At 48.0% G+C, this 26,528-nt stretch overlaps 1 protein-coding gene across 1 annotated transcript in view; it reads right to left on the reverse strand.

Moving 5' to 3' along the window:
* The window catches only part of SMARCAD1 (SWI/SNF-related, matrix-associated actin-dependent regulator of chromatin, subfamily a, containing DEAD/H box 1), a 470,565-nt gene that overhangs the window by 14,060 nt on the left and 429,977 nt on the right, over nucleotides 1-26,528 (reverse strand). The window contains exons 22-23 of the mRNA XM_029597690.1: nucleotides 8,648-8,830; nucleotides 8,269-8,378 (exon numbers count right to left, since the gene is read on the reverse strand). Coding sequence (XP_029453550.1) covers nucleotides 8,269-8,378; nucleotides 8,648-8,830 — 293 coding nt within the window. The remainder of the gene's footprint in view (nucleotides 1-8,268; nucleotides 8,379-8,647; nucleotides 8,831-26,528) is intronic.

Genomic DNA, 26,528 nt, shown 5'->3' on the forward strand with positions numbered 1-26,528 from the left:
CTTATTCTTCTTCTTTTCCCAGTTAGAACCATCCTTGTTTTATTGTAACTGATTTTTTCTGCGCACTGTTATAACTTGTTATAATTTGTAAATATATAAAATGTATACTCATGTTATATTTATACACGTTTATAATGTATTGATCACCCCTGTTTTATGTAAACCGACATGATACGAATCTCCGTGAATGCCGGTATAGAAAAACTCAAATAAATAAATAAATAAATAAAATAGATAAAATATTACTGATTGTGTCATCCACAGCAGGGGCATATCAATTCAGCCGTAGCTGGATGACAGGTCTCCACTACAATAAAGTTTTTTTTTTAAGGACATCTGACATCTATTTCTTCTTGTTTTACCCTCAGGGCTCTAACCACTTGGCCACTCCTACACTACAATGTGATTGTGATGGACTACTTGTTTTCAGAGAATTTAGGTTACCAAACTTCCAAGGACACTGTATATATAATTAGCATTCTGAACTTATATAAACCAATAAAACAACCCGATGTAAAAATAATACAATAGGTGTATAATGGATAAATATCAGAAAAACAGTTTTCCCTAATAAATTGCCAATCATCCTTTTGCCTGCCTTGGATCCTCCACTCTATTTTTGTGCCTTTTCTGTGTCAACTCTTTCTCTGTTACACAACTTTTAGCAGCTGAAGGGATTTCATTCACCGCCTAGCACAGGTGCTCCCAACAGAGAGCAAAGCTGGTGGAAGAGGACAGAATAAGCATTATGGGGAGATTAAAAGATAGCAGAGTTGCTTACTTGTAATAGGTGTTCTCTGAGAACCGCAGGATGTTAGTCCTCACAGATGGGTGACATCAGATGGAGCCCAGACACAGAAAACTTGTGTCAAAGTTTCTATATCTTTGACTCTGCACATTGAGCATGCACAGCATGCCCTATACCATGTGTCCACCCAGGGACTCTCTCCAGTCTATCAACACAGAATTATATATAAATGAAAAATTAGGAGAAACCCAACTCTGTGGGGAGGCAGGTGGGTTTTGTGAGGACTATCATCCTGCTGTCCTTTGAGAACACCTGCTACAGGTAAGCAACTCTGCTTTCTCAAAGGATAAGCAGGATGGTAGTCCTCACACATGGATGAATCCCTAGCTACAGACTGCTCCCCAACACAAAAGGGGGACCAAACATCCAACGGGCACAACGATAGTGCTGTTGGTAACAGAGGGGGGAGACAATTTGAATCCAAACAATGGGCCCAAGGCAGGGAGAGTTGGGTTCTGCACCTCAAACAGATTCCGAAGGACAAACTGGTGAAACCTACTGTCATGTCAACCATCCCTATCCAGACAATAGTGAGATGTGAATGTGTGTCGAGAACTCTATGTCACACTCTTGCAGATCTCCTCCATGGGAACTGCTTGCAAGTGGGTCCGCCGATGCTCCCATGGCTCTGACAGAATGAGCCTTGACATGACCCCCAAGATGCAGTCCCACCTGGGCACAACAGAAGGAGATGCAATCTGCTAGCCAATTGGATAGTGAGTGTTTGGCAACGGCAACTCCAACCTATTCCTATCATAAGAAATAAAAAGTTGGGTGGACCGTCTCTGGGCTTCTGTCTGCTCCAGACAGAAGGCTAAGGCTCGCTTGCAGTCCAAACTGTGCTGTGCTTGTTCGCCTTGGTGTGAATGGGGCCTGGTAAAGAATGTTGGCAGGACGATGGACTGGTTAAGATGGAAGTCCGCCATCACCTTAGGCAAGAACTTAGGGTGCGAACGCAAGACCACCATGTCATTATAAAACAGTGTAAGGTGGATAAGTCACTAAGGCCTGGAGCTCATTGACCCTGGGCGCTAGGGTGACCACCACCAAACGTATGAACTTCCAAGTCAGGTACTTCAGGTCACAGGTGCGCAGCGGCTAAAAAAGGAGCTTTCATCAGTGAGCTAACATCACGTTGAGGTCCCAAGACACAAGGAGAGGCCCTAGGGGAGGCTTCAATTGAAGCAAACGTCACATAAATCGTACAACTATAGGCTGTACAGAGTTGAGCATACCATCAACACCATGGTGGTATGCCCCAATCACAATGAGATGAACTCTAACAGATTTGTTTTTTAAGCCAGTTTCAGATAGATGATGAAGGTAATAAAGCAGTTTTTATGTGGGGCAGGAGAACGGATCTAGGGCCTTCTCACACCACATGGAATACCTCCTCCAATTCAGTCCATAGGACTTTCTAGAGGAAGGCTTTCTAGAAGCCACCAGGACCTGAGAGACATCCTCTGAGAGATCGAGTGGTTACAGAATAAACCTCTCAACTTCCAGGCTGTGAGCAACAGGGTCTGGAGGTTGAAATGCTGCAACCTGCCTCGATCTTGCATTATGAGATCTGGGGATGTCCCCAGACTGATCAGCCTCCAGATGGACAACACCTGTAGGAGTAGAAATCAGACCTGTCTCGACCAATAAGGGCTATGAGGATCATAGAACCCTGGTCATCGCAAAGCTTCAAGAGAGTCTTCACACCACTAAAGGAAGCAGAGGATACGCCTACAGAAAACCCTTGCTCAAATGACGGGCAAGGGTATCCGAGGCTGGTTTGCCGTCTGACTTGTACAGGGAGTAGAACTGAGGCACCTATGTCCATGCTCAGTCAGAGGTGGAATATCCAATTCGATATCCCCTGGTCCAGGGACCACTGCTGGGATCTGAAGGCTCGACTCAGGCTGTCTTCTACCACATTCTCTGTCCTGGTCAGGTACATGGCCCTGAGCACCATCCCATGGGGCAGGGCTCATGAACAGATCTGGACCACTTCCTGACAAAGGAGGTACGATCTCGTGCTTCCCTGCTGTTTGACATTCCACATAGCTACTTGGTTGTCAGTTTGGATCAGGACAACTTCTGAAAGCCCACAGCGCGTACCCGATCACCTGAAGCTCCAGGAAGTTGATCTGACAACAAATTTCCTGAGCAGACCAGATATCCTGGGTGCTGAGCCCATGTACAGGGTGGACGCATCCATGGTTAGGACAATTTGGGTAGGAGGACTTTGAAGAGAGATCCCTTGTTCCAGATTTGAAACTACTCACCACTAGGACAATGAGTCCCAGAGAGACGGGGTAACTCAGATGCAATCAAGGAGGTTCTGCATGGCCTAGCACCACTGCAACCTCAGGGTCCATTGGACTCTGCACATATGTAACTGTGCCAAGGGAATGTGACATGGACGGTTGCGGCCAAACAGCCTCAACATGTGCCAGGCTGACACCTGCTGGCTCTGCTGAATCTCTGCTGCGATGGTCATCAGAATGATGGCGCCTCTGGAAGGCCTTGACCTGGGCCGTGCCTACTAGGGCTCCTATGAAGTCCTATTGAAGTGACAAGCTGAAATGGGACTTTGGGTAGTTGAGACTGAACCCTAGCAACTCCAACACTTGGATGGTCAAGTGCATGCGGAGTGCACTGCCACCACGGCCAGGCATTTTGTGAAGACCTGTGGGGCTGATGTGAGCCCGAATGGCAACACCTGGTACTAGATGTGCAGTTTTCAAACAACAAATCGGAGATACTTCCTGTGACTGGAGAAGATCTTGATATGAGTGCATCCTTTAGGTCAAGGAGGCCTAGCCAGTCCCCTTTTGCAAAAGGGGGATCAAGGTGCCCAGGGAAACCATCTTCAACTTTTTTTTTCTTAGAAATTTGTTCAAGGCTCTTAGGTCTAGGATGGGATGGAGGAGTCCTGTTCTTTCTGGAATCGGAAAGCACCCGGAGTAGAATCCCTGCCCTTTTTGCCCTAGTGGTACAGGCTTGACCGCTCTGGCTGTTAAGAGGGAGGAGAGCTCCGCTAGTAGTACGTCCTGATGCACTACCGGCCTCCAAAACAGACACCGAGGACAATTTGGCGGGATAGCCAATAGGATCAATTGGTATTTTTGACAGACTATGAACAGAACCCACTGGTACGAAGTTATATTGGGCCACTGATTCACAAAGAACCGCAGTCTTCCCCCGACAGGAGGGTCCATCGTCCTGGGTACAGGCAAATGGTGTACGCTCCCTACGGCCCAGTCAAATCCCTGTCCCCGGAGTTGACTGAGGAGCTGGCTGGGGCTTGAGGACTCTGCTGCCTAGGATGGCTGTTGGAGCCCTGATGGTGTTGATGGGAGCAAGGGGGCAGAGGATAGTACTTCCTTTGGTGAAAGACTTCCTTGGTCTCAGCTTCACCGGCCTCCTAGAACAGGAGAATGGATCTGGAGTACAGAGAGTTGTTGGAAGGTTTCATGGTGGTCCCAAAGCTGGGCCACAGTGTCCCTTACCCTATCTCCAAAGAGATTCTCTCCAGTACATGGGATAGTGAGTCGTTCTGGTATCTCTGGTCAGAGATCCGAGGCCCAAAGCCATGCCATTCTGCTAGTGCTGATTCCTGTTACAGAGACTCTCAATGTCATCTCTAAAATATTGCATATCGCATGGACCTCGTGATTTCCACACTCCGGGCCCTTTTGCACCAACGATATAAGGATGTCCTGCTGCTGTTGAGGCAGCTGCATAGCCAACTCCTGCACCTGCTTCCTGATGTCCCGCGAGTACTGGCTCATGTAGAACTGGTAGGAAGCGATGCGGGCAATGAGCATGGCGCCTTGAATCACCTTCCTCCCAGAGCATCCATCGCTCTATGGTCCTTCCCCGGGAGCGCCGAGGAATGAGCATGAGAGCGTTTGCCCTCTTGAGGGCAGATTCGACCACCGCCGACTAGTGGGGCAGCTGACACTTATCAAATCCAGCAGCTTTCTGGAGGAGTTCTCCCTAAATTGCTTTATCTTTTCCAAACACTGCCGATTGATATTCCTCGGCAGCGCCTGGCTCAGTGGCAGAAGATATTGATGACATATTTGGGGAGGTAAAAGACCAAGAATAGCCCACCACATTCTATATAAATCTAAGATACAGGGTGGCTTGGGAGTACCCAATTTAGAGAGATATTTCCTGGCTGCCCGGTTTCAAAGCTAGTGGAGTGGCATAAGCAGACTCCGCAGAAACCATGGGTCTGTCTTAGCCAACACCTTTGGGGAGATATACCGTTATCAAGCCTGTTATGGCAACCCAAAAAAACCTGGCTTTTGCAACCTGATGGTATTTTACCTCCTTCTATGGTACTTCCTTTAAAAATTTGGTCAGCCAAGAAGCATGTACTCTTGGGCAACCAGGAATATCACTATAGTACTTACTTATATGCCAACAAGGATTTCATACCGGGGCATGGGTCCAATACCTTTTGAGAGTGGCACTCTTGGGGTATCTACTTATGGGAGCATCTCTGGGGTCACAAGGGTTTTGTCCTATTCCCTGACTTACACATGAAATATAAGTTGAGTGGCTTGGACACATTTTAATATTTACAATTACGTCATTATGCTCACTCAACTCAACTTAGCGGGCATTTTCAGCAAGGGAAATCTGATTTTGAGACACTGTCAAAAAGCAGATCGCTCTACTAAATTACTCTCGACCCTTTATGCTTTGCTGAGGAAAGAGAAATTTGTAAAGCCCAAGTTTGCAGTAGCTTGGAAAACAGATCTACACATCGCTCTATCACAGCGGGAGTGGGAAAGGGTCTTTTCACTTGCTGGCAGGGGTCTAACTGCATCATATTTGATTGCAAACTGCATAAAACTGTTAATGCGATGGCATTTTTACCCGGCCAGATTACACCGCATGTCTTCCGCTATCTCTGACGTATTGGAGAGGATGCTGCTCTCTTGATAGCTTTTTACATATGTGGTGGGATTATCCAAAGATTCATGCTTTATGGACATTAATTGAAGCTTGGATACATCAGATAACTGAGGAAGTAGTGAGGATTCTCCCGCAACATGCCCTGTTAGGTCTGCCATTGTTCCAGGGTAAGGACAGTTTTAATAGATTAGTAACTTTCATTTTTACGACTGTCAGGCTTGAAATAGCAAGGAAATGAAAGTCACCCATGCCGCCATCATTAGCTGAAGTACAGACCAAACTTGGGACAATATATCGATTGGCTGAAATTACGGTGCATTCTAAGAAGAGTTATGGGTCTTTCCAGAAAACTTGGCAAGCATACTGCCAATGGAAGGAGGAACTGTGCAAGCCTTTAACAAACTGAGGCTCGATCCAACATGTCCACTTATTTTCTCACATGTTTTGGTATATCTCAACCCCATCATTGTATACTGGCATGGTTATTGTAATGGCATATCCTATAAGCATTCTTTAAAAGTACCCTAATACTAGGGGGGGAGGGGCAATATGGTGGTGAAAAAGGTGGCTTTCAGACACAAAAAGACCATGGCACATAGGGTACTGGTGTTCCTTTATCTTTTATTTTGCACGTTTGAGCTTTGATATTTGCAGTGATATCAATACATACATTATAGTGTACATTTGATGCAATTTGTAGTGTACAACATATATGGTCGAATACAGTGGTCCCCAACCTTTTTTGCACCAGGGACCGGCTTCAAGCAAGACCATTTTTCCATGGCCCGGCAAGGCGGGGTGGGGGTGGGGCTTTGGTCATATGGGGCGGGGTTATGGATGGGGTTGGATTTTAGTGCATACTTATTTAATTATGACATTTATAATGTGAATGTGACTCAACTCACCATAGGTTCAGAATGTCCATTCTCTCTCACACATACACTGTCACATACACTCTTACTCCCCTGGATTTTCTCATACACACACACATGCTCTCACTCTCACTGGCTCCCTTCACAACCTCAGAGCCTCTCTCATTCCTCTGCTGCCACTGTCACTGCTGCCGCGTGGCTATTGGGGAGGTGCTGATTGCTGCTACTGGCACTGAAGCCCATTCTGCACATAGAGAAAGTGCTACTTTTACACATTCCCAAACATTACATGTGCCAATCAGTAAAAAGTTATTTTTTTTTACATCTGCTGTCTGATCTTAGTTTTTTAATCGGTTGGCCACAGGCTTTTTTCCCACCTTCCCTTTCTTATTTTTTTTGCCAATTCCTTTTATATTGTCTTTTTTTCTATTTCTTTTCTCTCCATCTGTCTTCTTCCCTCAAACACACAGTCAGGTTCTCATTCTCACATGCTTTCTCTCTCTCTCTAACACACACACACCACACACACACGCTCTCACTCTCACATGCTCTCTCTCTCATACAATCATTCATACACACAGTCTCTCACTGGCACATGCTATCTGAGTCTCACACATACAGGCTCTCTCTCACTCCAACATGCTATCTTGCTCAAGCACAGGCTCTCACTGTCACATGCTCTCTCTCATATAATCATTCATACACACAGGCTCTCACTGTCACATGCTGTCTCTCTCACACACACAGAGGCTCTCACATGCTGTCTCTGCAAACATTCAGGTCCTCACTCTCACACACAATCTCTCAACTCATCTCATACACGCACACACACACACACACTCTACAAACCCTCAGCCTCTCTCTCACCTCTGGGCCTCCTCTTCACGGGGCTGCTGCAGGATGGGCTCTGCAGCGGCCCTGGTTTTCTCGGGCCGCAATGCTCCTCTTCTGCATGCGGCTGAAGCTCCTCCTCCTTCCTGCCCGCGTGGCTCCGGCAACATAGTTCACCGCTCAGCCGCGACGCACTAATTTGCTTTTCGGGTCGTGGGTTTGGAGGAGGCGGGTCTCCAGCCTCGCCTCGCCTCCCCACAGCAGCGGCAGCCAATGAACGGCAGCCGGGGAGAGCGGCGCCGCAGACCGGCGAAAACCCCCCAACGGCCCGGTACTGGTCCGCAGACTGATGGTTGGGGACCCCTGGTTTAATATGCTTCTGTTGCGTTTTACTTGTCATTTGTTTATATTGTGTCTTTTCGCCAAAAACAATAAAAACATTTAAATTGAAAAAAAATAAAATGTTCTTCGTGCCTGCATGGGTTGTCTTTGCTGCCCAAATAAAAAATAAATTCAGAAAAACGATATTTTTCCCCCAAGGGAGTTAAAAATTGCATTCAATGTTATAGAACTATTTTTCATCCCTGTACAACCCTCCTTCCAGTATTTCATAAACAAAGCAGCAGGTACCACAAAATAAAGAAAACCCACTGTTTCTAAGCAGTCCTTTGTGGGATATATAACATTGCCAGTGTGAAGTGATGAAGCTGAATGGGCTTTTTAAAATACAAAATATACTTTATTTTGAAACTATGACTTTCAAAGAGCTCCATGTGCCCCCCTTTGCCATTTTCTTTAAGCAGAAGGCCAATGTGAAATCAATCTAAACATACTTACCTGTATCCGCTGTGGTCATATCTTGTTCCAGCCTTAGTTTCTGCTTGCTGATTTTGAGCATAGATTCCTCAATTGTTCCTTTGCTGATCAGTTTCATCACTTGTACTTCTCTAGGAAACATGAAAAGTAAATCTGAATTAAATGCAATTATGTCACAGAATTAAAATGACCAGATTGGCAAAACCACATTACAAAGAGAAGCAAAAAGCAGGATATATTTTATTATTACTAGATGTACCCACTGCTAAAACCTTAAAACACTGTATCAAGGAGCTGTAATACTAACTCCAGTGATGAGAGTTCATATTTCCAATTGCTTGTGGAAAATATGGTAGCAGTTTTCCTAGTTTTATTTATTAAAAAAATAGTAGCCTCTTACTTGGTCTGCCCTACTCGGTGGCATCGATCTTCAGCTTGCTTGTCATTGTAAGGATTGCAGTCAATGTCATGAAGAATAACCACATTTGCTGAGGTAAGGTTAATGCCAAGTCCACCCGCTTTGGTAGACAGGAGAAATATAAAAATATTCATATCTGTATTAAACTCATCTATTAGGTGTATCCTGTACAAACAGAAAAACATGGATGGGGTCAAGTTCTTGAAAACATAGCCAGCTTTCACAGAACTACTGTCTCTTCCTCTTCTTCTCATACAAGAAAACAAAGGTTGTTTTAGTAAACACTTTGGAATTTCTGTACTCCACAAAATGTAAAAAAAAAAAAAAAAAAAAAAAAAAAAAAAAAATCATATCACATTTCTCAAAATGCAAAAAATGAACAATAATTCAAAATCAAATCTTAATGTTTCCATTTAAATGGTGGGAAAGGATAGTCTTAAAATTGGTTTGAGTATCTCAATGAATACATATGACAAAATATTGCATCATCAGTATGATTACATTTATACTATATAATATTTGCACTTTACTGTACACAGATCTATGAAACAAAACCACACTACTACAAGCATTTTACATTGCAATCTAATTTTACTAAATAATTTTATGATATACAACCCATATTAATAGAGACTGACCATGAAAAACAAAGCTTTCAAAGGATAAAATATTTTGGGGATTATTTAAGTCAGACCTGCATATCATAGTGTTCATATTCATTCATAGAAGGGTTCTGATCTCTAGGACAGCAACTAATATAGTTTAAAACAGAGCATTCCAACCAAACTCACTACAAGAAAATTAGGTTCTTACCTTCGCTAATTTTCGTTCCTGTAGTACCACGGATCAGTCCAGACTCCTGGGTTTTGCCCCCCCTTTAGCAGATGGAAACAGAAGTTTACAAACCAAACTCCGCCTATATCTAGGCTGGTGCCACCTACAGTCTGGCAGTATTACTTAATGTCAAAGCAGAACAACACCCAAAACTTCAACTAAACTAGATAATCAATGACCTCGATACCGATGTACAACTCCCCAACTGGGAACAGAACTCGAGGTATCGAACATCAACTCATTCTGGCTGATAAAGATACTAACACACAGACCACACCGCCTCTCCTGGCATCAGCCCCACAACTGGGTGGGAATCTGGACTGATCCGTGGTACTACAGGAACAAAAATTAGCGAAGGTAAGAACCTAATTTTCTTTTCCCTGTACGTACCCGGATCAGTCCAGACTCCTGGTATGTACCAGAGCTTACCTTACTTGGGTTGGGAGCCGGAGAGGCCTGCTCTAAGCACCCCTTCTCCAAACCCCGCTGGCCCTGGAGCCTTAACATCCAATCGATAGTGCTGGGCAAACGTATGTACCGATTTCCAGGTGGCCACCCTACAGATCTCCTCAGTAGGGATATGATGACATTCCGCCCAGGAAGTGGCCTGGGCGCGAGTAGAATGGGCTCGCAGCCCCGCGGGTAGCAACCGACCCTGCAAAAGGTATGCTGATCGGATGGTTTCTTTTAACCAACGAGCAATGGTAGTCTTGGAGGCCGCATTACCCTGCCGAGGACCACTGTAGAGCACGAATAGATGGTCGGACACTCTAAAGGCATTGGTGACCTCCAGATATTGTAACAGCGCGCGTCGCACATCCAACTTATGAAGATCCTTAGCCATGGGATCTGAAGCATCCACCTGCAAAAAAGATGGTAGCTCGACCGTCTGGTTCATGTGGTACGATGAAACCACTTTGGGTAAAAAGGACGGAACCGTATGCAACGAGATCCCCGACTCCGAAATCCTCAAGAAAGGTTCTCGACACGACAGAGCCTGAAAGCTCAGATATCCGTCGCGCCGATACAATGGCCACCAAGAACACCACCTTCAGAGTCAAGTCCTTAAGGGTGACTTTGCGAATAGTTTCGAAAGGCGCCGTGCACAATGCCTTAAGGACCACATTCAAATTCCAGGACAGACAAGGCTGCTGAAACGGAGGACGCAAATGCCTCGCCCCCCCGAAGAAAACGCACTACATCCGGATGCGCTGCCAATGACGCTCCATGAATTCGTCCTCGCAAGGAACCCAGAGCCGCTACTTGCACCCATGCCGCTAGATAAAAGCGATCGACCAGGTCGAAACAAACGGGCCCCTGATGCAGGAGATCCGGGAGACATGGAAAACGAAGTGGTTCCTCGACCGCCAGGTTCAGCAGATCTGCGAACCACGGTCGCCTCTGCCATTCGGGAGCGACTACTACCACGTCCGCTGGGTGCACCTCTATTCTTTGTAACACCCTGCCTATGAGAGGCCACAGGGGAAACACATAAAGCAACACATCGGTCGGCCACGGTAATACCAGAGCGCCCACTCCTTCCGCCGCCGTCTCCCAACGTCGAGCAAAGAAATGGGGAGCTTTTGCATTCTTGAAAGTTGCCATCAGATCGACTGCGGGTGTGCCCCATCAGGCACAGATGAGCTGGAACGCTTCTTCCGCGAGCTCCCACTCTCCGGGATCCAGCCAGTGTCGACTGAGGAAATCCGCCTGGACGTTTTCTACCCCAGCTATGTGAGAGGCCGCAATACTGCTCAGATGTTTCTCCGCCCATATCATCAATGACTGGGCTTCGGTTGCCACCGCCTGACTCTTGGTCTCTCCTTGCCAATTGATGTAAGCCACCGTGGTCGCATTGTCCAAAAGGATCCTGACGGACCGACCGCGGATGAGAGGAAGAAACTGCAACAGAGCCAGCCGTACTGCTCGAGTCTCCAATCGATTGATGGACCACGATGCCTCCCGAGGCGACCATTGACCCTGAACTGACTGCCGGAGACAGACTGCTCCCCAACCGTATAGACTGGCGTCCGTGGTAACCACTGTCCACGATGGAATTTCCAGAGAGACCCCTCGACTCAAGTTGTTCGGACACAGCCACCAGGCCAAGCTGTCCCTGGCCTCCTGGGTCAATGGTAAGGCGAGGTGAAAGTCTTCCGATATTGGGCGCCAGCGGGATAGCAACGCTGTCTGCAAAGGACGCATGTGAGCGAATGCCCATGGAACCAATTCCAGTGTAGAATTCATGGACCCCAATACCTGTAAGTAGTCCCAGACGATCGGTACCGGCTTGGATAACAATCGTCGAATTTGCTTCTGCAATTTGAGCATTCGTCCCTGCATGAGCGACACTGTTCCTTGACACGTGTCGAACAAAGCTCCCAAAAACTCCAGGGACTGCGACGGCACCAGGTGGCTCTTGGACACATTGACCACCCAACCAAGAGAACGCAACAGCTGGAGCACCCGCTGAACAGCCGCTTGACAAAGCGATTCTGACTTGGCCCGGATCAGCCAATCGTCTAAACCGACCTGATTTGATATTTGTATCGAGAATGTCGGTATATAAAAATTCTAAATAAATAAATAAATACGGATGAACCAACAGACCTTCCTTGCGCAGTCGCGCTGCCACCACCACCATGATCTTGGTGAACGTTCGAGGAGCCGTCACCAGGCCAAACGGAAGCGCCTGAAACTGGAAATGCTGACCCAGCACTGCAAAACAGAGAAACTGCTGGTGGTCCGGTCGAATGCAATATGGAGGTACGCCTCCGTGAGATCCAGGGAGGCCAGAAACTCCCCCTTTCTCACAGATGCGATTCACTGAACGCAACGTTTCCATCCAAAAACGAGAAATTCGCAGACATCTGTTGACACTCTTCAGTTCGAGAATGGGACGAAACTTTCCTTCTTTCTTGGGTACTACGAAGTAAACGGAATATCGGCCCATGCGGAGCTTGGCGTGGGGAACCGGAACAATTGCCCCGAGCTCGCGAAGCCGAGCCAGCGTCGCCCGTACCACCCGGCGTTTTTCTGAAAAACCGCAAGGCGACACCAGGAAACACCAGGACGGCCGGTGTAAAAAATCTAACGCGTAACCGTGTCTTATCACCTCTAGTACCCACTGATCTGACAGATTCTGGTCCATTCCTCGTAAAACCGGCTCAACCTGCCGCCAATTTTGGGAACGAAGGAATGGACCGGCTGCACATCATTGTGCAGGCTTACCTCCCTGCACATTCTAACTGGTTCCCAGACGACCGAAATGGCGGCCACGAAAGGACTGAGAATAAGACTGCTGTCGGTTAGCACTGTGAATAAAAGAAGAACTAGATCCCCGAGACGTCTGAGACTGACGACTGCCGCGAAAATGAGGACGAGAGGCTGGACCCCCACGGTACCTTGGCCTATCCTCCGGCAGCCGATGCACCTTATTCTCACCCAAGGATTCAATAAGATCCTCCAATTCCTTGCCAAACAACACTGGCCGTGTTGGGCTGTGTTTATATCTTGCATTGAGAGATTGCTTATTAATTCTTCTTCACATTGTCAACAGAGTCGAGTGTCTACTAAAGACTGTTTTTGAAAGTCTTTTTGATTGACTTTTTAACCTTATGCTAAATATTTCAAAAATTCAAAAAATTATTTTTCAATTAATAAAATTAAAATATTTTTAGTGATGGTGAATGATTAGAAGACCGGTTGGGTTTTGGGTTAAAATCACAACGTCTGGCTTGATGACACCGTCACTTAGGTTATAATTTAAATCTTAATTGGTTGCCCTTGTTGTTTACGGTAATTGAAATCTCCCATTATTACCGCACTACCAATTTGGTTAGCGTCCCTAATTTCTCTTAGCATTTCAAAGCCACCATTATGGCCTACTCAGCACAAGATCACAGTCCATGCTCCAGTGCATGTTACAAGACTCCTCGTAGGCAGGAAGGGGGCACTGGAAATGGAGAGCTGATTGAAAGGAAAGAGGCACAGAGAGGAGGTGCATGTCACTGGTGTGGTCCTGGGAGCAACCCTTCCAGGTGAACAGGAACACAAGCAGGCATTGCAGAGCACAGAATATACACAGCAGGTACAGTTTCTGCTGTCAGAATCTATTTCAGAGCACAATAGGCAGCCAGTCAGCATCGTACAGCTGGGGCCAGCTTCTTAATGCCTGGTTGGCAGCATGGGCCACATCAAACACCAATGCCTTCTTTCATGGTGCCCAATGTGTACTGGGTCCAAGCTGGCCTGCTACCCCACACATGCAAGAGATGCCATACGCAGCCTATTCCTCGGGTGTAAGTTAAGGTCTCAGGCCATGGCCATGTTGAATAGGCCCCCACAATAGGATATTTGGCGACTGGCCCATACCATTTTCCTCCACACCCATGAGGGTATTGGCCTGCTCCTGCACTCCTGGGGCTTACTGCGCTATCCTGCAGAATGCAACTCAAGGAACAGAACCATCAATGGGATCCCATCCCAAGAGTCATCTTCAGCTGACAGCCCACTCACTCGAGACAGTAGTACAGGGAATTCTAGGTAAAGCCTCATGTCTTGCTTATCCAGAAAGCAGCAGGGATTTCTTCCCGGAAGTAGCCTTCACTGCAGAGTGCATGAATACTGTTTTGTACCAGAAACATGATACTGACTGGCATGTTGTGGCATATGCCAGTAAAGCACTTATAGAACTGGAAGAGAAATATTATGAGTGTGAGAAATCCCTAACCACAGTATGGGCTCTTCAACACTTCGGGAGTTATGTGTAAGGACAAAAACTAATAGTAGAGATGTGTTACCAGTGTATAAACTTTTTAGCCAGTCTCCAGCAGCAAAATTGCTTCCTGGACACTCACTCTTCAAGGTTGGCCACTTGAGATGCGACATGCCCAAGATCATAAAAGTGTTGTGGCTCAAATTTTAGCCGAATTTCATGATTGCGTTGCTAAGAGAGAACTGGATTTGATCTCAGAACCTGAAGGAGAGGTGATAGAATCACCATCATTATGCTTATGACAAGAAGGCTTGCAACAATTTCCACAAGTTTATGTTGATGGTTGTGTTTTCCACAGGGAAACTGATCACAAGTTAATAGCCAGAGTAGGAATAGTAAGGGAGAAGGATTATCCCTGTGATCCCCTCAGTTATGCTCTGGGATCCAAATCTAATCAGTATGTATAACTTACTGCAGCACTGGTAGCTGTGCAAACTGCAGTACAGCATGGTTTGCAGACCATCATAATATGACAGATTCTGACTACATCAGACAATTTCATGATACATCTGCCTAACTGGAAAGTGAATCAAATGCTAAACAAAAAAAAAAAAAGTAACTGGTCAAACACAGAGAATTGATTTTGGCCTTAGATTCAGTTAGTGCAAGCAAAAGAAAAGACAGTCTACTGGAAAAAGGTAAAAGGTTCTAAAGTGAAGGCCTCCGACAAGGTCGGCAATGACTTTGCAGAGCAACTTGACAAGGAACGTGCCACATCGGATAGGCTCTGGCAAATGAAGGAATGCTCCGCGGTAGAACTGAAGGCAGTAACCAGGCTACACAGGTCACTATCCCGATTCCCCAGTGGTGTAGCGAAGTGCCAGCCTTCAATTCACTTAATGCCCAGAAGGGAGATCCTACACTGGGAAAGTTCTATGACTTTATTCAGGCTCCTGATGCAAATCCCATCAAAGAAAGAGACTGTCAGGCACACGAGGAGTTACGGCTCCTCTATGCTTCCAGGAATCAGTTTCAGATGATAAAGGATCTGTAGATATGGTTGAGTAAGAATGGAATCACACAGTGGATAGTCCTGGAATCCTATAGGGCAGGTATGGCGAACTCCAGTCCTCGAGGGACACAAACAGGCCAGATTTTCAGGATATCCACAATGAGCATGTATGAGAAAGATTTGCATCCAATGGAGGCAGTGCATGCAGATCTTTCTCATGCATATTCATTGTGAATATCCTGAAAACCTGGCCTGTTTGCGGTCCTTGAGGACTGGAGTTCACCATCCCTGCTATAGGGGAATTATGTTACAACATGCACATGATGAGCTATACGCAGGACACAAGGGCAACAAGATCACTTATGAAGTGCTGAAACAAGTGGCATACTGGCCTCACATGCACCAGGATGTAAAATCATATACAAAGGGTTGTCTCACTTGCTGCAGGTTCCATCCCACTTCTCCCAAACACAGAGTGCCTTTGCAGAATAGAGGTATTATCAGGCCCTGGTCTGATATTCAAATAGAGTGGATCGTCCTGTAGGCCAGTCCTCTACAGGGAACAAATATATGCTCACTGTGACATGCATGTTTACCAAATGGGTACTAAACATTCCTACCCTGAACACTACTGCCGAAACAATAGCCACCCTACTCTTGAATCATGTGTTCAGTCATTGGGGTCTGCCCATGAAAGCAGATTCCGACTAAGGCCCACATTTTACTAGACAGGTAATTAAGCATAAACTACAGGTTGTGAAAAGTAAGCTGCACATATTATATCGCCCACAATCATCCAGACAAAGAGAATACAGAAAACCATAATCAGCATTCGATAGAAGTATGTGTCTACATCAGATATGGACTAGGATGTCAAATTCCCTCTAATGCTAATGGATATCAGAGCAACGCCACACTGTACCACAGAGTTCTCACCATTTGAGAAAGAGAGAAAGCAGAGTTGCTTACTTGTAGCAGGTGTCCTCATAGGACAGCAGGATATTAGCCCTCACACATGGGTGACATCATCGGATGGAGCCCGGCATGAAAAATATCTGTCAAAGATTCTAGAACTTTGACTAGGCACACTGAGCATGCCCAGCATACCACTATCCATGCATCCATGTGGGGTCCACCCTTCAGTCTCATAACAGAATAATAAAATAAACATAGTAGAAACCAAACTCTGCGGGATGGTGGGCAGGTTTCCTGAAGACTATCATCCTGCTGTCCTAGGAGAACACCTGTTACAGGTAAGCAACACTGCTTTCTCCTAGGACAAGGAGGATGGTAGCCCTCACAAAAAGAAAATTATTCCTTACCTGCTAATTTTCGTTCTTGTAGTACCATGGATCAGTCCAGACGGTGGGTTATGTCCCCCGTCCAGCAGATGGAGTCAGACCAGAACTTGAGGGCGTCACTACATATACCAGTTCACCCTCTGCTGGAGCTCAGTATAACAAATAGCAAAGCCCAAAAGAGCAAAAAACATTTTGGATCAAAGAACCTTAACCATGAAGGAACAAGAAACATGTAAAAACAACCGGCCAATGAGACCAGAAACAGCCAACTTGTGAGGAGCTGTGCACATCAATAAGTAAAAATTGAAGAGACAGAGAAAAGACAGAATTACAGCTACACGTAAGGACCCGAGCAGGAGCCAAAATCCCAGAGTGGTGGGCGTCTGGACTGATCCATGGTATTACAGGAACGAAAATTAGCAGGTAAGGAATAATTTTCTTTTCCCTGTACGTACCAGGATCAGTCCAGACGGTGGGATGTACCAAAGCTTCCCTAATTCGGGTGGGTCCCTGAGAGACCTGCTCGGAGTACCTGATCACCAAAGTGACCCGAGGCCTCCGGCGCCAAGTGTAGCCGATAATATCTGGAGAAGGTGTGCAGCGATTTCCATGTCGCCGCCCGACAAATTTCCTGCGAAGAAACAGAACGAGACTCCGCCCAGGACGCCGCCTGGGAGTGTGTAGAGTGTGCTGAGAGACACCGAGGTGGACTCCGACCCGCTCCAATATAAGCAGTGGAAATGGCGTCCTTTATCCAGCGCGCAATGGTCGTCTTCGAGGCCGGTGACCCTTTCTTCGGGCCTGACCAGAGCACAAACAGGTGATCGGAGACTCGGAAGTCATTTGTGACCTCCAGGTAGCGAAGCAGAGAACGCTTGACGTCAAGGTGACGGAGAGACCTTGGTTCCTCCGGGGCAAACGCCGGCAGTTCCACCGTCTGATTCAGGTGGAAGGACGACACCACCTTCGGGATGAAGGACGGTACCGTCCGGAGGGAGACTCCCGAATCCGAGAATCGAAGATATGGTTCCCTGCAGGATAGAGCTTGCAGCTCCGAGATGCGGCGTGCTGAACAGATGGCTACGAGAAACACCGTCTTGAGAGTCAGATCCTTAACGGTAGCCCCTTGAAGCGGCTCAAAAGGTGAGCCCGATAACATCCGAAGAACCAGGTTGAGACTCCAGGAAGGGAAAGGATCCCTGACTGGTGATCGTAGATGCTTGACCCCCTTGAGAAAACGTGCGATATCCGGTTGAAGGGGAAGAGCGCTGTCTTTCTGCACCAGGGCGTTCAGGGCTGCCACCTGGACACGGAGAGAATTATAGGCGAGGCCCTTATCCAGGCCATCCTGTAGAAACTGGAGAATCATTGGAACCGTCGCCTCCGTGGGCCGAGCCCTTTGGTTGGAACACCAAACCTCGAAGACCTTCCAGACTCTGACATAGGCAACGGAGGTGGAAGGTTTACGGGACCGTAGCATAGTCGAGATCACTGCCTCCGGGTAGCCCCTTCGACGGAGGCGGTGCCGTTCAAAAGCCAGGCCGCAATCAAAAGAGTTCTGCCTGCTCGAAAAATACCGGACCCTGGTGCAGCAGACGAGGGAGATGACCCAGTCGGATCGGGCCATCCACCGTCATCTGCAGGTGGTCTGCGAACCATGGCCGCCGGGGCCACTCCGGGGCCACTCGAATCACGGGACCCTGATGGTGCTCTATCCTGCGAAGGACCTTTCCCACCAGGGGCCAAGGAGGGAAGACATAGAGTAGCTGATCTGACGGCCATGGCAGCGCCAAGGCATCCACCCCCTCTGCGCCGTGCTCCCTTCTGCGACTGAAGAAGCGCGGCGCCTTGGTGTTGAGATGAGATGCCATCAGATCCAGGCACGTGGTTCCCCAACGGCGAACGAGGAGATGCATCGCCTCGTCGGAGAGCGCCCATTCTCCGGGATCCAGCTGTTGACGGCTCAAGTAGTCCGCCTGAGTGTTGTCCACCCCGGCGATGTGAGAGGCCGCGATTCGGACGAGATGCCTTTCTGCCCAGGCCATCAGGAGCGTTGACTCGAGGGAGACATGCTTGCGCCGCGTTCCCCCTTGCCGATTGATGTAAGCTACAGTGGTTGCGTTGTCCGAGAGAATCCTTACCTCTCTGTGCCGGACCAGGGGAAGAAACCGCTGAAGTGCTAGGCGTACGGCCCTTGTTTCCAGGCGATTGATCGGCCACTTCGCCTCCGCTGGTGACCATGTCCCCTGCGTGACGCTTAGTTCGCAGACGGCGCCCCATCAGACGAGACTGGCAACGGTAGTCACCACCACCCAATTGGGCACCTCGAGGGATACTCCGCGCGCCAGGTGCGACGGTACCAACCATCAAGCTAGACTTTCCCTGGCAGCCTGTGGGAGAGGAAGAATCACCTGATACTCCTGCGAGATTGGTTTCCAACGGGACAGAAGCGACGCCTGCAAGGGTCGTAGGTGTGCAAACGCCCAGGGTACCATGTCGATGGTGGAAGCCATCATTCCCAGGAGCTGAAGATAGTTCCAGGCGGTGGGTTCTGCCAGAGCCGAGAACAGACAGACATGCTCCCTCAATGATTGGGCCTTGTCCGGGCGTAAGAACACCATGCCCAGGCTTGTGTCGAAGGTGGCTCCCAAGAAGTCTAAGCGTTGAGACGGCACTAGGGAACACTTGACGAGGTTCACCACCCAGCCCAGGGATCGGAGGACCTGAATGACTCTGTCCACTGAAATCTGCCCGTGTGCAAAGGATTTCGCGCGAATCAACCAGTCGTCCAGATAGGGATGTACTAGGATGCCCTCCTTGCGAAGGGCTGCTGCCACCACCACCACCATGATCTTGGTGAAGGTCCGAGGGGCGGTCGCCAGGCCGAAGGGTAAAGCCCTGAATTGGAAATGTTGACCTAGAATCTTGAAACGGAGGTACCGCTGGTGAGCCGGAAGGATGGGAATGTGCAAGTAAGCTTCCGTCAGGTCCAGGGAAGCAAGGAACTCCCCCTTGTGCACTGCGGCGATCACAGACCGAAGAGTTTCCATGCGGAACCGACTGACCCTCAGAGACCGGTTTACTTCCTTCAAATCCAGGATAGGCCGGAAGGAACCGTCCTTCTTTGGAACGACGAAGTAAATGGAATAGTGGCCCGAGCCCACCTCTCCGAAGGGAACGGGAACTATAGCCTCTATTTCCAGTAACCGGTCTAACGTTTGTTGAACTGCCATCCTCTTGAGGTCCGAACCGCAGGGGGAGAAGATGAATCTGTCCCTCGGTGGGCGGGCAAATTCCAGAGCGTAGCCGTCCCTTATGGTGTCCAGTACCCACTGGTCCGTGGAGATATTTACCCACTCCTCGTAGAATTGTGTGAGTCGCCCCCCGATGCGGGGCGTGGAGGAGTGGGCTACTCTGGCATCATTGTGTGGACTTTGAGGGAGGATTCCCCGGTCCCGAACCTTCCCGCGTGGGCCTTCGACCACGAAAGGAACGCGACCAGGGCTGGGACCTGGTAGGTGGTGGCCGAGAACTAGGCTGTCGGTAAGACCTGTAACGCCGCTGCGCCCTGGCCCTGGTTCTACCTGAGGAGAAAGATCTGAAGGAGCGCTGCCTATCTTCGGGAAGCCGATGGACCGAATTTTCCCCCAGAGACTTTATAATCTGATCCAGGTCCTCCCCAAACAGGAACTTGCCTCGGAAAGGGAGGGAGCCAAGGCTAGACTTAGAGGAAGCATCCGCCGCCCAGTTACGGAGCCACAGGAGCCGCCGGGCTGCGATCACCAAAACCATGGACCTCGCCAATACGCGAAAGAGGTCGTACTGAACATCCGCCCCATACGCTATGGCCGACTCCAGGCGGTCCGCCTGGGCAGCCTCTTCGGGAGGAAGGTCCTGAGACGTGAGGAGTTGTTGCACCCAGAGCAGGCTGGCCCGTTGTGCGAGCGAGCTGCACATTACTGCTCGCATTCCTAAGGCGGAGACTTCAAAAACCGTCTTGAGGAAACCCTCCAGTTTGCGATCCTGCGTATCCCGCAAGGCCGTGCCGCCCGTGACCAGAATGGTCGTCCTCTTAGTCACCGCTGAAACTGCTGAATCCACTTTGGGGACCCTGATGAGGTCCAAGAAATCCTCCGGCAGCGGATACAGCCTCTCCATGGCCCGGGTGACCTTCAAGGACGCTTCGGGAGTGTCCCATTCTCTGGTGAGGAGCTGAAGAAAGGACTCATGTATGGGAAAGGCCTTCGCCCTAGGTCGGAGAGCGGCGAGAACTGGGTCCCCTTTTCGCGACGACGTGGCGACGGTCGGGGCCACTGGAACCGGAGGGTCCGGCGGTGGATCAAGGTCCAGCTCCTGAATAATATGATGAATTAGCTCATCTAGTTCTTCCTTCTGAAAGATCCGCAGGGCACGTGGATCATCCCCATCAGTTTGTCCGTCCGCATGCGCTTCCGGGGGATCTGGGGGGTCATCCCCTACCGGAGAGGCCGCCCCCGAGGTACGCCGGGGTGGCAAGGGAGGGATCCCCGGACCCGACCCGAGTGGGTCCTGCGGACCAGGAGAAATCTTAGGGACCTTGGGGGAAGGAGGCCCCGAGTAAGACCCCCCCGGGCCCCCCCCGTCCCTGCAAATATGCATTAATAGGATGAACTCCGGAGAAAAAAACGCCGAGCTGGATGAAGCCCCTGAGAAGGAACCTACCTGAAGACATGGATCGGGCACAGGGCCGTCGGGAGGCAAAACCGGGTGCAACATCTTCCGGGACATCCCTTCTCCTTCTGAGGCACTGGCCACCTCACGATGCACCCCTAATATGGCCGCCGTTCCCGCCATCGGCGGCGACGTGGCTGTCCCGCGCCGCCCGGGCTGTGGGGAGGGTAGGCCCACAGATGCGTCAGGCGACCGCGAACACCGTTCACAAACTCCCTCCCGCGAAAAATGCACTCCTGGCTCGCCGCAGGCCGCACACACTGCCAGCCGCGGCATGAAATCGCTGAGGGAGAGCCGCCTCGGGGGGGGGGGGGGGGGGGGTTTGAAGGGGCGGAGGGGTGCCACAGGGGGGCCTAAAAGGCCTACATGACCCGCCGGAGGAGGTCCCTAGTCGTCGGGGGAGGGAGCCCCCTGCCCCCGGAGCAAGCCCGCGAAACAGCCGCCGGGCCGCGGGACTCTTAACAACCGCGTGGAGAGGCCGGAACCACCGGCATCCACGGGACCCCTCGAACTTCCGAAGAGGAAAAGCCTGCGAAGAAAAAAAAAGGAAAACTCACACTTACCGCCAAGAACGAGTGAGAAAGGAAAAGCAGCAAGAGGCAGCACAAGTGAGAAACGCCTTCTCAAAATTTGGAGCTTTTTTTTTTTTTTTAATTAAACTTTACTGATCCAAAATGTTCAAAGAAGAAAATGACAGGACCAAATAGGAGAAAAGAATCAAGAAATTGAAAAACCCTGTTACCCTGGGGGAGCTACTGGGTCCCCCTACTCATCTGCTGGAGTCAGAAAGATACTGAGCTCCAGCAGAGGGTGAACTGGTATATGTAGTGACGCCCTCAAGTTCTGGTCTGACTCCATCTGCTGGACGGGGGACATAACCCACCGTCTGGACTGATCCTGGTACGTACAGGGAATGGGTGAATACCAAGCTACAGGCTACTCCCAAACTGATATAGATCCACAGCCACCAAACCTAGCGCTAACAGGTGCAACTGCAGTGCTGAGGAAAACCTAGGGAGAAGCCTAGACCTAGACCAGTGAGACTGACTTCAGTGCCAGGAAAATAGTGGAAACTATTCTAAACATCAAAATCGTAGAGCGTATAGAAAGACATGGTTTAATGGAACACAGTCAACATGGATTTAACTCATGGGAAGTCTTGCCTAACAATTCTGCTTCTTTTTTTGAAGGAGTTAATAAACATGTGGATAAAGGTGAACCAGTAGATGTAGTGTATTTGGATTTTCAGAAGGCATTTGACAAAGTCCCTCATGAGAGGCTTCTAAGAAAACTAAAAAGTTTTGGGTTAGGAGGCGATGTCCTTTTGTGGATTACAAACTGGTTAAAAGACAGGAAACAGAGAGTAGGATTAAATGGTCAATTTTCTCAGTGGAAAAGGGTGAACAGTGGAGTGCCTCAGGGATCTGTACTTGGACCGGTGCTTTTCAATATATTTATAAATAATCTGGAAAAGAATACAATGAGTGAGGTTATCAAATTTGCGGATGATATAAAATTATTCAGAGTAGTTAAATCACAAGAGGATTGTGATACATTACAGGAGGACCTTGCAAGACTGGAAGATGGGCATCCAAATGGTAGATGAAATTTAATGTGGACAAGTGCAAGGTGTTGCATATAGGGAAAAATAACCCTTTGCTGTAGTTACATGATATTAGGTTCCATATTAGGAGCTACCACCCAGGAAAAAGATCTAGGCATCATAGTGGATAATACTTTGAAATCGTCAGCTCAGTGTGCTGCAGCAGTCAAAAAAGCAAACAGAATGTTAGGAATTATTAGGAAGGGAATGGTTAATAAAACTGAAAAGCAGAAGTTAGTGTGTTTGCATATTTGAAAAAAAATATAAAACGGGATCCACAAGGTAGAAATATGCTAGAAGCCGAGTATACCTAAGTAAAAAGGTTGAAAAGTTCAATTACTTACCTTGGAACGTTGTTAAGGTTGTGTGATTGATTTGTTTATGTACCACCATTTGTTAATCAGAGAGATTGAAGAATGTTTAGATTACTTACCTGATAATCTCCTTTTCCTTAGTGTAGCCAGATGGACTCAGAACAAGTGGGTATAGTGTGCTCGTGCTAGCAGTTGGAGACGGATCTGACGTCAGCACGGGTACATATACCCCCACAGGAAGTGAAGCAACTCAGTAATCTTCCTTGCAAAAGCTGTTATGGATATATGTGTACTGACGATCAATGAATTAGTGAAACAGGATTCCCCTGCCGATTGATAGTAGCTGGAGACCGCCAGCGCTTCCAACCGGAAGGCATCGACACCTGGTAGAGTGGACGCTCTTATGTAAGAAAATGACATGGCGTACCTTGAATCTGTGAAACCCATGAACACCGGCAGCCGGGTGGGATGCTGAGTCCATCTGTCTCACTAAGGAAAAGGAGATTATCAGGTAAGTAATCTCAACATTTCCTAGCATGTAGCCAGATGGACTCAGAACAAGTGGGATGTACAAAAGCTTTACTCCCGGACTGGGCGGGAGGCTACCTGAGGACCGCGTAGGACTGCCCTCGCAAATGCTGTGTCCTCCCTGGCCTGAACATCCAGACGGTAAAATCTGGAAAAGGTATGGAAGGAGGACCATGTCGCCGCCTTACATATTTCTGCGGGCGACAGCATCCTAGATTCTGCCCAAGAGGCCGCCTGCGCTCTGGTGGAATGAGCCTTGACCTGCAGAGGTGGTGACTTCCCGGCCTCTGCGTAGGCCGCTCTGATAACTTCCTTGATCCAGCAGGCTATGGTGGGCCGAGAGGCCGCTTCCCCTTGCTTCTTCCCGCTGTGAAGGACGAACAGATGGTCCGTCTTTCATACTGTTTCTGTCTTTTCCAGGTATCTGGGCAGCAATCTGCTGATGTCGAGATGGCGTAGCAAACGCCCTTCTTCTGATTTCTTCAAACCCGCCGTGGTTGGCAAAGATATGGTTTGGTTGAGGTGAAATTGTGAGACTACTTTAGGTAAGAAAGTAGAAAATAGAAAGTAGATTTGGAAAACACGCTCAGCGAGCGTGCAGGCGCTCCAAACTGCTTTGGAGACGGAAATTACTGAGTTGCTTCACTTCCTGTGGGGGTATATGTACCCGTGCTGACATCAGATCCGTCTCCAACTGCTAGCACGAGCACACTATACCCACTTGTTCTGAGTCCATCTGGCTACACGCTAGGAAATCTAAATATGTACACCCTGGAGGAAAGGAGGAGCAGAGGTGATATTTACAGACTTTCAGATACTTGAAAGGTTTTAATGACCCAAAGATAACTACAAACCTTTTCCGTCGAGAAAAAAATCAGCAGAAACAGGGGTCACAATTTAAAGCTCCAGGGAGGAAGATTCAGAACCAATGCCAGGAAGTATTTCTTCACGGAGAGGGTGGTGGATGCCTGGAATGCCTTCCGAAGGAAATGGTGAAGACCAGAACTGTGAAGGACTTCAAAGGGGCATGGGATAAAAACTGTGGATCTATAAAGTCTAGAGGATGTGTATGAAGAGTGGGTGGCTTGCGGGAATGACAGCTACTACCTGGAGATAATACCAATGACGGCTACTACCTGGAGATAATACCCTTATTCAATAAACATACACACAATTAATGCGACTCCAACATTTCTCTAAGCTTCAACGGCAAGAGGTAATGTGGAAAAAAAAAAAAAGGATTTCCATTCACAAAAAATGCGGGGAGTAGCTTGCTGGTTTCGGTGGTTACTATTCCTAACCAAATAAGCCTGATACTTCACTTTCAATGTCTATCCAGCATAGCTCTCTGCTTCAACGGCAGGGGAGAAAGTCTGATACTTCACTTTCAATGCAAGTTAGCTCTCTGCTTCAACGGCAAGGGAGGAAGACTGATACTTCACGCATATCCAGCATAGCTCTCTGCGTCAATGGCAGGGGGAATGAAGAAAAGTGGATCTATATACAGACAACAACCAACAAGGACTGAATTACATAGACTGGGTAAACAAGCATGGGTGTAGCTTGCTTACTGCGGCGGTTATAATCCCTAACTAATTAAGATATTCACTTAGATGCAGTTCCAACACTGCTCTCTGCATTATGGCGGGGGTGGAAGGGAAACAGAACCAAAAGGTTACTAAGGGCCAAGAGTAACAGATAAGTATGAGAGGAGAAAAAAAAAAAAAGAGTGCAAAGGTGTGCTGGGCAGACTGGATGGGCGGTTTGGTGGTCTTCTGACGTCATTTCTATGTTTCTACAGAACAGCGGTGAGTCACGCAGGACAACTAACTGTAGTGTAAATCTCCAAAGGGATTGTTTTGCACTAATTTACCTTAGAAGCACAATATATAAAAGCTCAGTAATCCATAATTCAGTGGGAGCTCGGAGAGGATCACCTTGCTGGTGGTTGAAAGGAATCAGTAAGTCTTGCTTGGGAAATTTCTTTTTAAAGTATTGGGGAGAAGTAAACTATTGGGGTGTATTATTTAGTGTGTTTGTGTGTTGGAAATCATAGAGGAGCCTTCTGGAAATAGAGAAAAGGAAGGGGCTGAAAATCCATCAAATGTCTCGAGCAAAGACAGAGAATAAAGGTGTAACAGTATATTGGAAGGGACTGAAAAATCCAGCAAAAGGCATAGAATAAAGGTGTGGCATTGTGTTTGAAGGGACTGAAAATCCAGCAACTGTCTCCAGCAAAGGCAGAGAATAAAGGCGTGGCATTGCATTTGAAGGGACTGGAAACCCAGCAAAAGGGAGAGAATAAAGGCTTGGTATTGTATTTGAGATAATGTGCTAAATTAAGTTCTCTTCCCACAAGCAGTGAGATCTCAAAAAAGAAATAGTTGCGATGGAGAAGGGCGACCAAAATGATAAGGGGAATAGAAAGCTCCCCTAAGCGGAAAGACTAAAGAGGTTAGGACTTTTCAGCTTGCAGAAGAGATGGCTGAGGGGGGGATATGATAGAGGTGTTTAAAATCATGAGAGGTCTAGAACAGGTAGAAGTGAATCGTATATTTACTCTTTCAGATAATAGAAAGATTAGGGGGCACTCCATGAAGTTAGCATGTGGCATATTTAAAACTAATCAGAGAAAGTTATTTTTCACTCAACGTACAATTAAACTCTGGAATTTGTTTGCAGAGGATGTGGTTAGTGCAGTTAGTGTAGCTGTGTTTAAAAAAGGATTGGATAAGTTCTTGGAGAAGTCCATTACCTGCTATTAAGTTGACTTAGAAAATAGCCACTGCTATTACTAGCAACAGTAACATGGAACAGACTAAGTTTTTGGGTACTTGCCAGATT

This window comes from Rhinatrema bivittatum, chromosome 1, assembly GCF_901001135.1.
Source record: "Rhinatrema bivittatum chromosome 1, aRhiBiv1.1, whole genome shotgun sequence".
In the NCBI taxonomy this organism is placed as follows: Eukaryota; Metazoa; Chordata; class Amphibia; order Gymnophiona; family Rhinatrematidae; genus Rhinatrema; species Rhinatrema bivittatum.